At 57.1% G+C, this 15,121-nt stretch overlaps 1 protein-coding gene across 3 annotated transcripts in view; it reads left to right on the top strand.

Moving 5' to 3' along the window:
• OTOF (otoferlin) overlaps positions 1 to 15,121 on the top strand; it is a 93,402-nt gene that overhangs the window by 32,245 nt on the left and 46,036 nt on the right. For 2 of the 3 annotated variants that reach the window (XM_047747041.1, XM_047747038.1), the window contains exons 4-5: positions 5,138 to 5,237; positions 7,687 to 7,868. In XM_047747041.1, the coding sequence (XP_047602997.1) occupies positions 5,138 to 5,237; positions 7,687 to 7,868 (282 nt within the window). Of the gene's footprint in view, positions 1 to 5,137; positions 5,238 to 7,686; positions 7,869 to 14,118; positions 14,164 to 15,121 lie in introns of all 3 variants that reach the window. The other variant, XM_047747039.1, reaches the window with a different exon arrangement.

Here is a 15,121-nt window from a genome sequence, read left to right as displayed (position 1 = left end):
ATTTGGAAGAGGGAAGAGAGATGTGTGCCCAGAGGCAGGACCAGAACCAGGCTGCATTGCTTGGAGACAGTAGACAGCTGAAAGGTAGCCAAAGTTCTCCAACCAATGAGCTGTTGGGAAGTAGCAAGCTCCCCATCACTGAGAGAGGCTGAGCAGGGAGTGGACCACAATGTTGTGGAGGGGATTTCTGAGTGGGAATTTTTGAACTGGGCCAAACCACACATGGTTCAATGATTCTGTGATTTTTATGGTGGACCCACAACATCATCTCAGCTGAGCATGGGGTGTGGGCTTTTCAGGCCCGCTGGCAGGGCCACAAGGGAAGATGTTCAGGGCAGAGAGGCTGCCCCTTGGCTTCTTGGGGTATCACATCATTCCAGCAGCATCAATCCAGCGATAGTATCCACAAGAGAGGTTAGTGAGAAACCTCACCAGGTCCCCCAAGATAAAGCAAAACCTTCTTCCCTAGGGTGAGTGATTAGGTGACCTCTAAGGATAGAAGAAACAAGAACAGAAGGGACACAGACCGAAGTGGGTGTGGAAAAGGAAGAACTGGAAGCCGAGGGCCAGGAGAGACATCCAGGCACCCCAGCAGGGACCCACAAGCAGATGTCAGAGCTTCCAGGAACCTCAGAACATAGCCAGTGCAACCCTCGCTGCACAGATGGGGAAACTGAGTCTTCAGAGAGGCTACTGAGGTCCCCGGACAGTGGCAGGGCTGGGGCTAGGATGCCTGTCTTCCTTCTCCTGGACCTCCCAGAAAACCAGGGCATGTGAGCATGGACACCACTGACATGATTGAGATTAGTACGTTCTTTACAGTGAAAGGCACTAGAGTCACCAAAATGCTGGAAACCCTTGGAAACATCAAAACGCTTTATAAACAAATCAGAAGTATTTGTTAAATTGGGAAATTGAATACCATCTCAGTGAACACACTGAAACTTTAGGCTTCAATTAGTTGTTCTGAAATGCCAACAAGCGAGAGATAGAGCAGGGGAGTTACTAACCAAATTCTCTCCTTCTTACTCTCTCCCCACCCTCCCTGCTCCACTCAAGAGTTTATGGGCCTGATCTCTTTACCCCCATCTCAGAGAAAGAGACTCATTCTAGAAGCAGATGGTGGCTTGGGAACTGGCTCTTCCCCAGTGGTAGGAGGAGTTGCCAGGAGCAAGCGAGTTGTGATCACCAGGAGACCCCAGATCTGTCCAGCCTGCCTTGAACACGGTCCTCCTTCAGAAACCTCCTGTCGGGTCCAGAGGATCTTATGTGTCCCCCTTTCCCTGTCCAGAATCGCCAGTAGAGAACAGCCTGCCGCAAGTGCCGGTCTCCTGGGACTTCTGAATAATTCAGCAGCCAGGAGAGCAGTGGAGGCCTGGCCAAGCCTTGGGCACTTGACACGGGCTCCCAGGGGAAAGAGATGAATTATTGACGGGTCCTGGTGCCTGACTGCCGCTCTGTTGTGGTCAGTCTCTGGGATCATCCATGCCTGAGGCCCCCTTCCTGCTGCCCTGCCCAGCACATCTGGCCACTCTGGGGGCCAACCCAGCCTCCTGGGCAGCTGTGGGCCACTTGGTGGGTGCCCTTTTTGTGATGGGTAACTTCAGTGGGCCACATAAGGGAGGCTATCAGAGGACAGAAAGTCAGGTCCCAGCTCCTTCACCTAACTTGAGGAAACAGGCCCAGCAAGGGTCCTCGCCCACGATCACACAGTAAGGGCAGGGCAGGGCTTGTCTTTGACTCAGACCTCCTGACCCCCAGGCCAGTGTCCTTCCCAGAGCATGAATGGCCTCACACCTCCACTTTCCAGAGAAAGGACCCTGCTGTCCAAGGTCTCATGAGCCCACCTCGCCCGGTCACCCTGGGACGCTCAGCCTCCCAGGCAGCTTGTCTGTGCTGACCACCCCCCCACCCCCAGAGGAAAGGCAACAGGCAGAGCTCACTAAGTCTGCAGCCAGGCTGGATATATGGGGGCCAGGGAGGACAGGGAGCCCTTGCACAGGCCAGAGCTCGGGTTTCCTGCACCAGCTCCCTCCTCAAAGAATGTCTAAGAGGGGGCTTGGGGGTGACATTCTGTGGGAAACAGTATTAAGACGCTTGTTTTGAAGCTGTGGGGAAACTGTTAGGCATGAAAGCTGCCCCAAAACCACCCCCTGGGTCCTAGGGTCCTAGCCCTACCCTCTGGGCCCTAGACAGACCCTGGCTCCATGAGGCTGTGCACCTGGCCCCAGAGCCTACCCTGCATTGAAGACCAGCACCATGTGGGCCCTCCAGACAGCGAACCCCATGGTCACAGTCACGGAAGGAGGAGGGGCAGGCCTCTGAGGGCTTTCCCTTGACTGCTCTCACAGCTGCCCAGCGAGGCAGGTATTATCACCTCCTCTGAGGAGATGGGAAGAAAAGCAAGGTTCAGAGGGGTTGGAGAGCTAGCCAAGTCACACAGCTGCCCACAGGGCGAACCCACCTCTGTCTGACTCCAGAGCCCAGCCACTTTCTGCTGTCCACACTGCTCTTGTTAAGGAGGGCACTTAGTCTGTGTGTGGACAAGTCTCAGACCAGGTCGTGCTGAGTGCGGAATCTTCCAGGAGGCGGACCACATAGTAAGTGTGGTGAAAGCAGTGAGAGCAGCTGAGGGGTGGTTAGATCCCCGTCACAGAGTGTCTAGCAGCGGGTGGAGAGCACGAGTCAGGGAGGATGCTGAAGGGCTCTTCCTTAGTGAAATGCTGACAAGCCCTCCTCTTGGGCCCTCTAAGTCTAAGGTCCGAGACTGACCTCAGTGAGCACTTACTTGCAGGATGCTGGGGAGGGTGGGGGGGCAGGGGAATGGCTCCATCCTGCCCCCTGGGGGTCTCTTGTCATATTGCAGCATTTCTGCTGATCCTCTGCTGTGCAAGGGGCCTGAGTGCCCACACTCAGCAGGGGCTCAGTGGGTCCTACTTGCGCTAAAAGGCCCCTTGGCAAAGGGCACTAGTGGACAGGGATTCTCAAAGGGCGCCCCCCAGCCGGCATTATCAGCACGACCTGGAAACATGTCAGAAATACCTCTTCTCGGGCCCGCACCCCGCCGCATCAGACTCGGGGGCTGTGAGGGGAGCCAGTGGTGACTGGGGCTGGCTCTTACCGGCTCCCAAGAGCAGACAGTACCCTTCTCTGTGAGTTCAGTGACCCCACTTTGGAAGCTTGAAATTGGCCATGGCAGGAGTGTTGGCAGCATAGACAGGGTCAGCAGCTCTGAGTCAGGACTGTCCTCTCCCAGCCAGTTGCCCGCCACAACCAAGAACGGGGACGTCCCAGTCATTTCTGTTTTCACAAGCCCTCCAGAAGATTCTGTGTATCCTGAAGTTCAAAAACCACTGATTTAAAACCAAAAGAGGTGAAGCTGCCAAAAGACCGGCATTTTTTCATAACTACAGTCTGTTAGAATGTGTACACAGAACAGGGGCTGTGAAACCACCCCCCTCCTCGTGTCATAAAGACAAAACTGGGACTGAGGGGCACCTGCTCCAGCTCTCCCGACCCCTTGCCTGAACTTCTCTCTGGACACAGCCCCCAGCCCAGGAGAGGACAGGACACCGTCAGGGAGGAGACCTCCGCTAGGCTGGGCCTGAGAAGCACCCAGAAACCTGGGCAGGCTTTCCAGGGGAGGAGTGGCAGGAAGAGTTTTGCCCTCGGGGAGGCAGGATGGCTGGTGGATAGGGCTCTGAGCTCCGGAGGCAAGTATTTCACGTTTGTCCACGAGAACTGCTCCTGCCACTTCCTCCCCTCACACGGATGGGAGGCTTTTTTTTTTTTTTTTTTTTAAACAGTATCCACCCTCCGTGTTCCTCAGGAGAGAACAGACATCCGACCTGTCTGTTAAAGTCAGAATTCGCCCCTTGCCTCACATCGCTTGGATGTGCTGTTAGCTGCGACCCTTCCCGCTTTCTCTGACTCACTTTCCTCCTCTGTAAATCAAGGGCAGCACCGGGGAACCCCAAGGCCCCTCCGGCTCTCACACCCTGTGGGGCGTCCCCTCAGCATCTGCAGCTTCAACCAGAAACGGTTGAACATTTTAATCTCTCCTGTGGAATCACCGTGTGAGGATGTCGCTCAGTACCCTGTTCCCTCCCAGAACAATAACCTTTTAAGCGTAGGGGGAAGTGGGGTTCAAGTCAACCCAGTCAGCATGTATAAGGTACCCACTGTTGTTCGTTAATTCAGCCCGCAGATACCGAGATCTCCCATGTGCTGGAAATGTCAGCTAGAGGCTGGAAGTAGGAAACATAGCTCCCTCCTCCCCACCCCACCCCATCCCCCGGAGAGGCTCCCAGCAGAGTGACACCCCTGCATACCCACCAGGTCGCTTCTGGAGTGCTGGGTGCTAGGTGCTCTGAGGAGCTCAGCTCTCTAAACAACCCGGAGAAGCAGGGCTTACTGGTTCCCCTTAAGAGAAGCCGGACTGAGAGAGTCTGGCTGTCAGGGAAGCAGGTAACGGGCTGGTGTCGAGCCAGGCTCCTGGTCCCAGCCTCCGACCGCAGGACTGTGCTGCTCATAGCACTGTGCTCCCCTCCCTGCCGTCATGTGGGAATGTGGGGATCCTGCAACCAGATGGGCCCTTGCCCTCTGTGGGCCTGTGGGATGCAGGTGGTGAGCACCAGGGACCCGGTGGGGTCAGTAGTGGGTAGAAACCTCAGTTGTGGTTAGCGGGGTTAGTGGGGCGGTGGGGGGGCAGCAGCAGAAGGTGTTTGTGTGTCCAGGAACTTGTGGTCCTTTCCCCACAACCTCCATGCTGGGCATCTGGGCAGGGGCTCAGCTGAACCCCAACTCCACATCCTCAAGGATCACAAGCCAGGGGGTACCCAGCCCCCATCTGAGGACATCTCCCAAGGGGGTTCACTGCCCATGAGCTCTCCCAGGGAAATGGGTCTCGCATTTACAACCACTCACACTCATCAGGGGCCACGTACCCTCGCAGACATGCTGCCCTGTCCAGGACCAGCCCTGGTCCTGGGTTCACCTTCTCCAAGCTTAGCCTGGAGCCTAAGCATGCCCTCCGTCCCTCCAGCCCCCTCCCCAGCCGGTCATAGCCCTGGGGGATGGCCGTTCCTCCCTCTGGCCTCTTCGTGTGAAACTGCCATGTCTCCCTTGCTGTCCCCAGGCTCATCGGGACCTTCCGCATGGTGCTGCAGAAGGTGGTGGAGGAGAACCACGTGGAGGTGATGGACACACTGATGGACGACAACAATGCTGTCATCAAGGTGGGTCTGCCCCGGTGAGTTCCCGGACTCACCCTGTATGGGGGCCCCTGGGAGCCTGCTTCACCTGCCTCCTCCCTCTCATCAGGTGGTCAGGGGGAGGCTCCTAAGGGGTGGCGAGGTGAGGCAGGAGGAGGAGACTCAGGTCAGATTGCCAGAGCCCCTCTGCCTGGGGGCACAGTAGGGTCTGCGGTCTCAAGGTGGGGACAGCAGCATCTGAAGGCCAGGCTGAGCCCTGCTGGCCACTCCAGGGTACGGTCTTCACTCTGCATGCCTGCTCTCGAGCCTCTCTAAGACAAGCCACTCCGTGAGGCTAGGAACCTTGTTTCCTACTCCCGTTGTCGTGTCCTATCCCAGCACTTCCAACGTGAGCACACGCGGACTAATGATGTCCGGTCTGCAGGCACTCGGCACCTGTCCTAACAAAGCAAGGAGATGAGTCAGCCTGGAGGCTCTGACCCGAACTCTGCTCTGATGCGTTTGTCCCCTTCGGCTTGTTCGTGTCCACTCACGGGCAGTTCGGCTGTGCTGAGGAACACAGCCCCCGAGGATGAGCCCCTTAGGCTACCAGCTGTGTGACCTCCCATCTGCAAAGCAAGCAACCTAGCTGCTTCACAGGGCTTGTTCTGAGGATTAAATGAGAACACACAGATAGTACTTAGAAAAGTTAGGCACCTAATAAGGGCTCCGTAATTACATAAAATCACATTGGTAACTGCTATTTCCTGACCTTAGTGTACCTGCGTGTAAAGTGGGGTTATACCATGGTTCCCTCACCTGCGTCCCACATAATGTAGGGCCCTATGTGGTAGTCAGCAGGAGAGCCTCAGAAGTCAAGGCTGCAGCCATGGGGAGCCAGAATGGAAGGGATCCCCTGTGAGGAGTGCCCAGAGCAGAGCAAAAATTCCCACAGTGCCCTGGTGTCTCGAGATGCTTCTTAGAGAGAACAGGAGGACATTCGGGACTTCACAGCTTGGCCCCAGCCAGGCCATTCTCTCCACAGGCAGGAGTGGGCAGGGGGACTTCTCGGAAGTCAGGAGAGCTCAGCCACCCCAGCCAGGGGAGAGGGGATGCAGAGCAAGGTCTAGACACCACTGGGAGGCAGTGAGATGAGAGAGAAAGGAGGCAGGGACGAGTAGGCAGCACAATCTATGGTCCGTATTTTTAGAATCAGGCTGAAGACTTACAGAAGATCTAGCCCATCTATCAGCTCTCTCTGCTACCCATTTTGTGGATGGGAACCCTAATATCCTGGATGGGAACTGAATTCAGTCGAGTTCAGACAGCTTGGTCTGCAGCAGAGCCAATACTGGTACCCGGAACTTCCAATCCCAGGCCACTATTTTCCCACCACACCATCATCCCTGGTCCCATCAACAGGGCCACACTGGCTCAGTGTGAAGGACATGAGGCTTGGGGGTCAGCCCGGCTGGGCTCAGATCCCAGCACTAGCACATTCTAGCTGTGTACTTTGAGCAAATAATCTACCTTCTCTGATACGTCAGGAATGAGTTTGTAGTAAAGATCAAATGAGTTTGTAGTAAAGCACTTTAACGTGACACCTAGTACAGTGAAAGTTCAGAAAATACGTATAACTTTCCCTTCCCTGGGGGACTCGAAGCTTGGGCATCCCAAAGCCCAAGTGCTGAGCGAAGGCTGCCTGTGTGGGTGGCAGGAGCAAGTCAACCCCCAACCTGTGAGGACAAGCAAACATTCTGGGAGACAGACTGACATCCATGCAGCCCGGGGAAGGGACTAGAATGAGTCTTCCCCATGCACCGGGGAGACACTAGAGCTGAAAAGAGGTAAGTGGCCCCAGGACCCAGAGCAAGAAGCCCAACCAGGATTCTCAAGTGCACAGCCTGGGCCCGGGTTTGGGGCTCCACTTTCCCCCAGAGAAAAGCCTGGTCTGACCCCTAAGTCCCACCTCCAGAGTAGGAGGGTAGGTGTCAGAAGAGCAGGGAGAAGTGCCAGCCCAGGCCCCTGGAGGTGCCCAGGCCTCTGCTCAGGAAGGCTCAAGCTCATAGCCCACCTCCAGCTCCAGGAGTGAGGGGAGGTCAGCCTCGCTCTAAGGACGGGGGGGTGACCCCTGCACTTGGACCACTGAACGATCTTCTTGACTAATGTCTGTGGCGGACTCAGAGAACCCACTGCTGTCTAGACTCAACTGTCCAGGGTGGGCTTCCCACCCTGGGCACCGGGGAAGAGCAGAGTCCAGTGGGGCAGGACCAGGAGCCTGAACCAATTAAGCTGACGGAGGCTGTACATCTTGATCTTCCCGAGCCTTGGCTTCCTTATCTGCCAAACAAAGGTATGGGGAGGGCAACTCCCAGCTTGTCTTCCTCCAGCCGGTAAAGGAAGTGAAAGCGCTTTGTAACCATCACAACTGGGCCCCCTGTGCCCATGACTGCTCTCGCCTTCCCCTGCTCACCACCCACCCCCCTCCCTCCAGACCAGCCTGTGCGTGGAGGTCCGGTATCAGGCCACAGATGGCACAGTGGGCTCCTGGGATGATGGCGACTTCCTGGGGGATGAGTCTCTTCAGGAAGAAGGAAAGGACAGCCAGGAGACCGATGGGCTGCTCCCCGGCTCCCGCCCCAGCTCCCGGACACCAGGCGAGAAGAGTTTCCGGAGGTAAGAGGCTGGGCCCTCTGGCGACCCACCACCCCCAAAAGACACAGGGAGGATGCCTGGGGCTTGGTCCCCCTCGAAGGCCCCTCTCAGCCTGACTGGGCTCAGAGTCCAAGGCTGAGCTGATGGAGAGACATAGGAGAGGCAGGAAGGTGTTTCTACAGGGCCCGGCACACCTGTCCCCCAACCCCAGGGCTCACCTGGGGATCAGGCTGAGGGCCCAGACCTCCTACTACCCTGAGGAAGTTCTGGGAGGGTGAGCTCTAACTTGAGGGGAAGAGGCTAGACCCCTGCCTCCTGAGAGAATGGGTGGGGCAGAAAGGAGGAGGCCCTAACCTCTCTGGTCCAAGACCCAGAAGTGCCGGACCAGCCCCTGGCCCCATGGAGGCCCAAGACAGGGGGGCCTTTTCCTGCCACGGTGAAGCCAAAGGTCCTGGTCAGGACATAGCCTCTCTTCTGTTGAGAAAAAGGCATCTGGACATCCTGGCCCCCTTAGGGCCTAGGACTTACACCACAGATGTTCCGCCCCACACAGATGTCAGGATGCTGGGTCCAGACCTGCTCATGCCGAAAGCAGGGTTTTTTTCAAAAAAAGGAAATACCATGGTATTACTCTTAGAACTCAGAGAGACAGACTCTAAGTTAGTAGGATGTTAGCTCTAGATTCCTAGTTCACTGGGACTAACGTGTAAAATGCAGGTAAGTCAGTGGTGCATCTAACGTCTTAGGGGAGGGATGTCCTCCCAGTGACCGCCTCCCTCCAATCTCCTGCCTTCCCTTTCCAAAAAAGTGTATTCAGTCCCTGCTCTGAAAAGTCACAGATTCTAAATCAGTGCAATTGATTGAGAATGGATATATTTTTATAAGATAAATAGGCTTTTCTTCTTTGTACTTGAACCACTCCCCTACACACACACACACACACACACACACACACACACACACACACACTATACAAGCTTAAGACCCTGGGAGCTGGGTGCTGCGTAATAGTAACAAGCTCAAAGAAACCATGTGTGTGGCAAACACAGCTGACCTTTGACTCCAGGCCAGCCGGGGGGTGGGGCGGCATCACCAGGCCAGCTGGGAGCCTGTCCTCTTTCGACTGTGACCAGCCTGCAGGAAAGGGCGGGCTGTTTGGTCTCAGGAGACCCAGGTCTGAGTCCCGGCTCTGCCTCTTACCAGTCTTCTGACCCTTGGCCAGTCACCTACCCTCTTCACTGTCTCTCCTAACCTGTAAAATTGGGCCCGGGGCAATGAGAACCAGCCCCCCACACTGTTGTTAAGAGAACCAGCAGCACTGTGGGGTGGGGGGCGGGTTGTAATTGGGGGGGGCCTAGAGTTGTCCCAGGTCAGGGCTGCTGACGAACAGGTTCTTGGCAGCTCAACAGTGCAAAGGGTCAGGGATTGGGCTGGAAATGGTGACAGGAGGAGTGGGGACCCAGTGGGGAGCCAGGGGACATGCACAAAGGGCACCATCTTGTCCCAGTCCTCTGTCCCCACATAAGAAAGAGCTTGGCTTGGCTGGGGCTCAAAGGAAGGGCACAAGATTGAAGCCACACAAGGGCTACCAAGTGCGGGGAAGGAGCACTGCCGTGAATCAGGGAAGCTAAGTTCTGTTAAGTCCCCTCATGGCTGCCACTAACTAGCAAAGTGACTTTGAGCACGTCACCTACCCTCTGGGCCGGTTGCAGGAATGAGTTGGACATCCCAGCTCCTCTCTAACTGTGACATCCTGAGGGACCCAGGGACACTCTGGATGTTGTGGGTAGCACCTACGTGAAACAGGGCTCTGGGAGCTCTTGGGGCGGCCCTCTCTGGCTCCTGTAGCTCAGGGCAGCTGAGCTAGTTCCTCTCTCAGTCCAAGGAGAGCAGGCCAGGGGGGCTGACGGAAGGGGCAGGAGTGGAAACAGCAGAGCAAAATGCCGAGCTTTGGTCCCCAGACCTGCAGAGGACTCCTCCCATCCTCGCTCGGCCAAGGCCACCCTTTCCCACGCCTCCCTGACCTTCCTGTGGCCGAGCCCAGGGCAGCAGCCTGAAGCCGGAGCCGGAGGAAGCGTTTTATCCGGGACTGGGAACTGGGAGAGGGTGACAACCACGGTTAGAGCCCACTGTCTTCCAGATGCCACCACCCCGGGTTAGAGGGTCTGTGATAGGGAGAGCGTGGTTTCCCGGCTGCCATGGGGGCTGCTGGCGCCTACGCTAAGAGCACGTTGGGGACGGTGCTTTTGCCAGGCCTCGCCATGCAGCCGACAATCTGCGTGTGGGAAGAGGTGAGAGCATTCGGGACGACCCTGGGTTGGTGAGGAGAAGCTGGGCTGCTTTAGAGAGTTTGAGATTATCCTACAGTTTCATTCTGGCTGCCTCCACCAGGCCTGTGAGCTCTGGGTCAAGGAGCGTGGGTGCCAACAAGAACCTGAGCATTGGCCTTGAGGCCCTAAGTGTTATGTCTCACCCTCGTCACCTAAGGGCCAACCAGCCAGGCCTGTCAGCTCTGGAGTGTGCGAGGAAGCCACTGTCTTCTGGACCAGAGAACCCCCCCAGACAGGCTTTGGCCAACAAAGGGATGGGTGAAGAATGTTTGTGCCTAACCTCTGAGCCCGAGGGAAGTCTTCCTTGCCCACATCTGCCCCTTGCCTCCACCCACTCCTGAAAAGGCCACCTCTTTGCAGATAAAGATGCCCAGTCTCTCAGCCTTTCTCGTCTCTCCTCTGGGCCCATCACCAGCAGCTGGGAAACCTCATTGCTGTCAAACAGCAGTGTCTCACCTGGTCCCCTGGACCCATGGGGGTCTGGTGTGAGAATCCACTCTTCCCTGTCTGACTTGGCTCAGCAGGCTGCTTGCTGGAGGGTGGGTGGGGGTGGGTGGGTAATGGAGTGAAGGGATGGGAAACAGCCTCTGCCCCAGACTGGCAGGGACTCTTCCAGAGATGACAGAGGAGGCTGATGTGGGGAGGTCCTGGGGAGCCCACACCTCTCCCTCTATGGCCTGGCCCCCCTTGGCTGGACCCCAGGCATCTGCCCTTACCACCCCAGGAAAGACCTCTCTAGAGGCTCCCCTCACGCAAGGGCACTCACTCTCAAGGCCTTAAGTCTCTTCCTGGAAATTTTTCTCACTTGACCCCCCTGCCCAAGCATGCCCCCCAATCCCTAACCCCACAGAAGCAGCCTGTTAACCCTTTCCTGCCACCGTTCCATTGATCCCAGGCCCTGGTGCCCTCTGAGCCACTCTCCCTACTTCTCTAGTCTCCGCCCCAAACTAGGGGCCTCTGATTTTGGCCGGCTCTCTGTTAAAAACACCCTGGGAGTTTTCCAGAAGGCCTCACGGTGCCGTGGCGAGCACGGCGCTTGGATCCCAGCTCTGCTCTTTGGAGCCACACTTTCCCACCTGTAAGAGGCACATCCCGAATGCCCCCCAGGAGTGTTCAGATCACGTGAGATGCTACACGTGGGTGGGCCTCCGTGGCCCCGGGTGGGTGGTCGGCACCCAGCCGGCATCTGATTCCTTCCTCCTTCCTTTCCAGAATCTCCATGTCATCCTTCCCAGCTTCCAGCCTGAGCACTATCTGACTTTGTGCCCAGGCCCGTTATTAAGTTTCCCCTCGGCTCCGGCCACCCCACCCTTTACCAAGGGCTCAGCCAGCCATGCTGCCAATGGCTGGAACCTCACAGAAGCCCAGACCCAGGGCGGGGTCTCACTTGTTCACGGGGGTCCCCTCACCTCCCACAGCTGTCGGCGCTGCCGAGAAGGAATGGCCCTTTGGTCTCAGGAGCACAAAATCAGGGTTCTGGGCCTTGCATGTCAGGATGCACCTGCCCCAGTCTCTGGAGGGAGAGGAGACCATAGCTCCAAACACGTATGCACACTCACAATGCCCGGGTGTTTGCACACTCACGTGCGTGTGTGTTCTCTCGGTGTGATGCCAGGTGCTGTGCTCACGCCTGGCTCTGGGCTCTGCTGCTGTGGTGGCTTTGGAGCCACAGCCCAGAAGGACAGAAAGGAGCCCCAGCTTTCATCTTGCAGCTTCTCCTGGGGCTTTCCTGCGGAGTCCTCTGTTCTGTGACTCTGTCTCCTGATCTTCTCCCCCTGCCTGGCCCTCCCGCCCTCCACAGCCCCACCTCCTTCTGCCCAGCGCCCCTGCCTGAGAAGGTTCCTATTGGGCTCCTCTCTGCTCGGTCTCATTTTGGGAGAGCAAGGGGGAACCAGTTTTCTTGTTCTCCCTATGGATCATTCTTCTACTCCAGTAGAGGTCCGTGGAAGCTCGGTAGCCCCCCACTCCTGTACCTGGGGCCAGAGGGCAGCAGGGTTTCCCTGCACTGTGTATCCCGGGCACAGCCAGCCTCGCCCCCAGAGCGTGATCTCCTCTGCCTCCCTTCCCCAGGCTGAGCTCCGGAGACGCAGGAGCAGCACAGAGGAGCCAGGGTCAGGGCCATGCTGGGATATGGGGTGAAGCAGTGCTCAGGACACTCTTCCCCAACCCAACCACTTCACCTGGGGTCGGGTTCCCCTCCATCCCCGGCCCAGGCCTGAGTGTTCTAGTGAGGCCTGGTGCCGTGAAGCACTTGGGTCCCAGCAAGCCCTAGAGTTCCCCAGCGGGCTGCCATATTGGATCTCCCGCCCCATGGCCGTTCTCACTGGCACACGTAGAGCAGTAGGAGTGGGGGTGTGAGGACGAAGGGGGTGTGAGACCAAGGCCCAGAGAGAGGGGAGGCTGGCTGAGGAATAGGACACATCCGGCCAGGACGGGACACTAAAAACACAACGTGGCCTCCAGGAGGAAAGTCAGAGCGGTCCAGGGCTTCACCTCATGCAACAAAAACAGGGGCCATGTCCCACCCCTATCGCTCATGGCTGAGTGACTGAGGACAGGCTGAGCACAGGCTGGAGCTTTATGATTAATGTTAGTAGTGGTCCTAATCGGACCTAATCAGGGCTGTAGTATGATTTCTTCACAGAGACTGTCCTTTTCCCTTCGCCATGTCCACACTCAAGACTGTGGGCCCATATCCAGCCCCTGGGTAGGCCCAGAGGCCTGGAGAGTGTGAGGAGGGGGCGTGGTGGGCCTGGGCTGGGCGGGGTGTGCTGGGCCCCGGGCACAGGTCCACGCTGGGCCTTGTGGCCTGCTCTGGGCCTGAGCGGTTCCCCCACTGGGCCAGCCTGACCCGTCTCTGAGATTTCAGAGCAAAACCCAAAGGGAGAGAGAAAAGACATCACGTTTTTTGGTTCAGGTGTATTAGTTCCCCCTTCCTGTTCCATCCTTGGCCAATTCTAAATGATACAGTTCCCCTTCTGGTTCCTTTACTACAATGCTTTTCAGACTTTTCAGGGTTGCAGAGTTCTTTTAAAAATAACAAACAAACTTCCGTCAAAACTTGGATCCATAATTCAGAGAGAGGCAGCCCCTGTTTAGATTACTGTGAGGGTGGGGCCAGTAAGTCTCCCATTCAGCCCTCATTCTCATTGGAGCTCCTGCTCCAGGGGAGTTGGCCCCATGCAGCTCTCAGTGCGTCCCAGTGGTGTCCCGCAGCCCACACCTGACCTGTCTGCCCCAAGAACAGCCAGGCCAAGGCTGCTGTAGTGAGCTATTCTCTGAACAGTGGTCTCAGCTGATTATCCTCATTGCCACAGCATCAGGGAAGCACTGAGAGAACATTCTAGATGGGTTTTCTGAAAGCCTCCCTAAAGAGAGAGAAGAGCACTGTTCTTGACCTGCCCCGCACTCCAGAGTCATAGCTCTCTACTGCCACGTGCCCAGAATCCCTGTGGCCCACCTTTCCTCTTGGAGGCCCTCAGAGCCTGGGAGCTGGCCACTCTGCTGGAGGAGAGCAGGGGAGGAGGAGGGGAGGAGCAGGGTGGCCCATCCCTGGAGGGTGGCCAGGCTCATCTAACCTTTGCTTGAGGCATCTGAGACCCACATTAGGAATCACCAAACTCTTGCCTGAGGATGGAAGAGAGCAGCTGATACCCTGAAGCTTCCTCCCTCATCAAGGCTCCAGGTTCTCCTGGGCTTGGGGCTGGGAAAGTGGCCACCCAGCCCCACTCCTGTGATCAGGGCAGAGCCTGGACCATCCGATCCTTGCCCAGCAGGCTTAGGCTGAAGTAAGAAGCTGTGGGGTGAGGGGTCCCTGGGACAAGGAGGAGGCCCCTGGGGAGTGGGGGGTCCGCAGGGCCAGGGGCTAAGTCTGCAAGTGTCTCTGGTCCACACCCTCTCACTCACATCCCCTTGTCTCCTCATTTCTTCCCCCTACTCAGCAAAGGCAGAGAGAAGACCAAGGGAGGCAGAGATGGCGAGCACAAGTAGGTGTCCCAGGCCAGGGTGGAGCCCTTGGGGCCCAAAGCCGCCTCACCACAGGGTGCGGATGTCGGGATGGCCCATCTCAGAGGGCTTAGGTGTGGGCTATCCTGGTGGAGCCACACCAGGGGACGGCAGGGTGAGGGAGGTCTGTCCATCTGGCCATGGGAGGGTGAGGGTCACGGAGGGAGGGGGGCGGGGGGGTGGGCAGGTGTCTGGGCCTGCTGGTTTCCACTCCCTCCTGCCTCCTTTCAGTGTCTTGACTCTTCTTCCACTTCCCCGTTCAGCTCTGCACCCACGGGCCAGGCCCTTAGGCGTCCCTGTGAGGGAGGGTATGACTGAAGGCAGAGGAGTGGGGAAGACCCAAGAAGCCAATGGCCGCCTCCCTGTAAGATTCAAGGCAGGGCTGGGCAGGTGGACAAGCAGGGCTGGAGGCCCAAGGAGGACAGACTCCAGGCCTGGAATGGCCACAGGGGTGGCTGGAACAGGAAGCTTCAGAAAGCTAAGGGGAGACAAGAAGATGAGAACCCTCTGGTCGTCCATGCCATCTCCATCACTCAAAAGGCCTCCTGTGGGAGGGAGAGATCAGGCTCTGCCTGGGAGAGGACAGAGGTAGAGAGCCCAGGTGAGAAGGGCCGGCCACAGGGGGTTGGAAAGGCTCAAGGTCTGGGGCTGATGAGTAGGTCTCACAGAGTTCTACAAAAGCACATGCCATCCCAAGAACTTTCTAGCATCCTGGGGAATTCACAGGAGCAATAGTAGTCAGGGCTGACCAGCTGGAGGGGGCCTCTGGGCCATAGCCCTTTCCTAGAGATGACAAATTTGCATCCCAGAGAGGGGAAGTGACTTGCCCCAGAATAGGAGCAGAGCTAGGATAACAACACAGGGAATTTAGCTCCTGACCCAGAGTTTACAATAGACTCGGGTAGTTTAGAGCACTTGACTGTACTCTAAATTTAATTT

The sequence above is a fragment of the Lutra lutra genome, chromosome 9 (genome assembly GCF_902655055.1).
Source record: "Lutra lutra chromosome 9, mLutLut1.2, whole genome shotgun sequence".
Classification (NCBI taxonomy): domain Eukaryota; kingdom Metazoa; phylum Chordata; class Mammalia; order Carnivora; family Mustelidae; genus Lutra; species Lutra lutra.
This window is presented reverse-complemented; position numbering and strand designations above follow the sequence as displayed.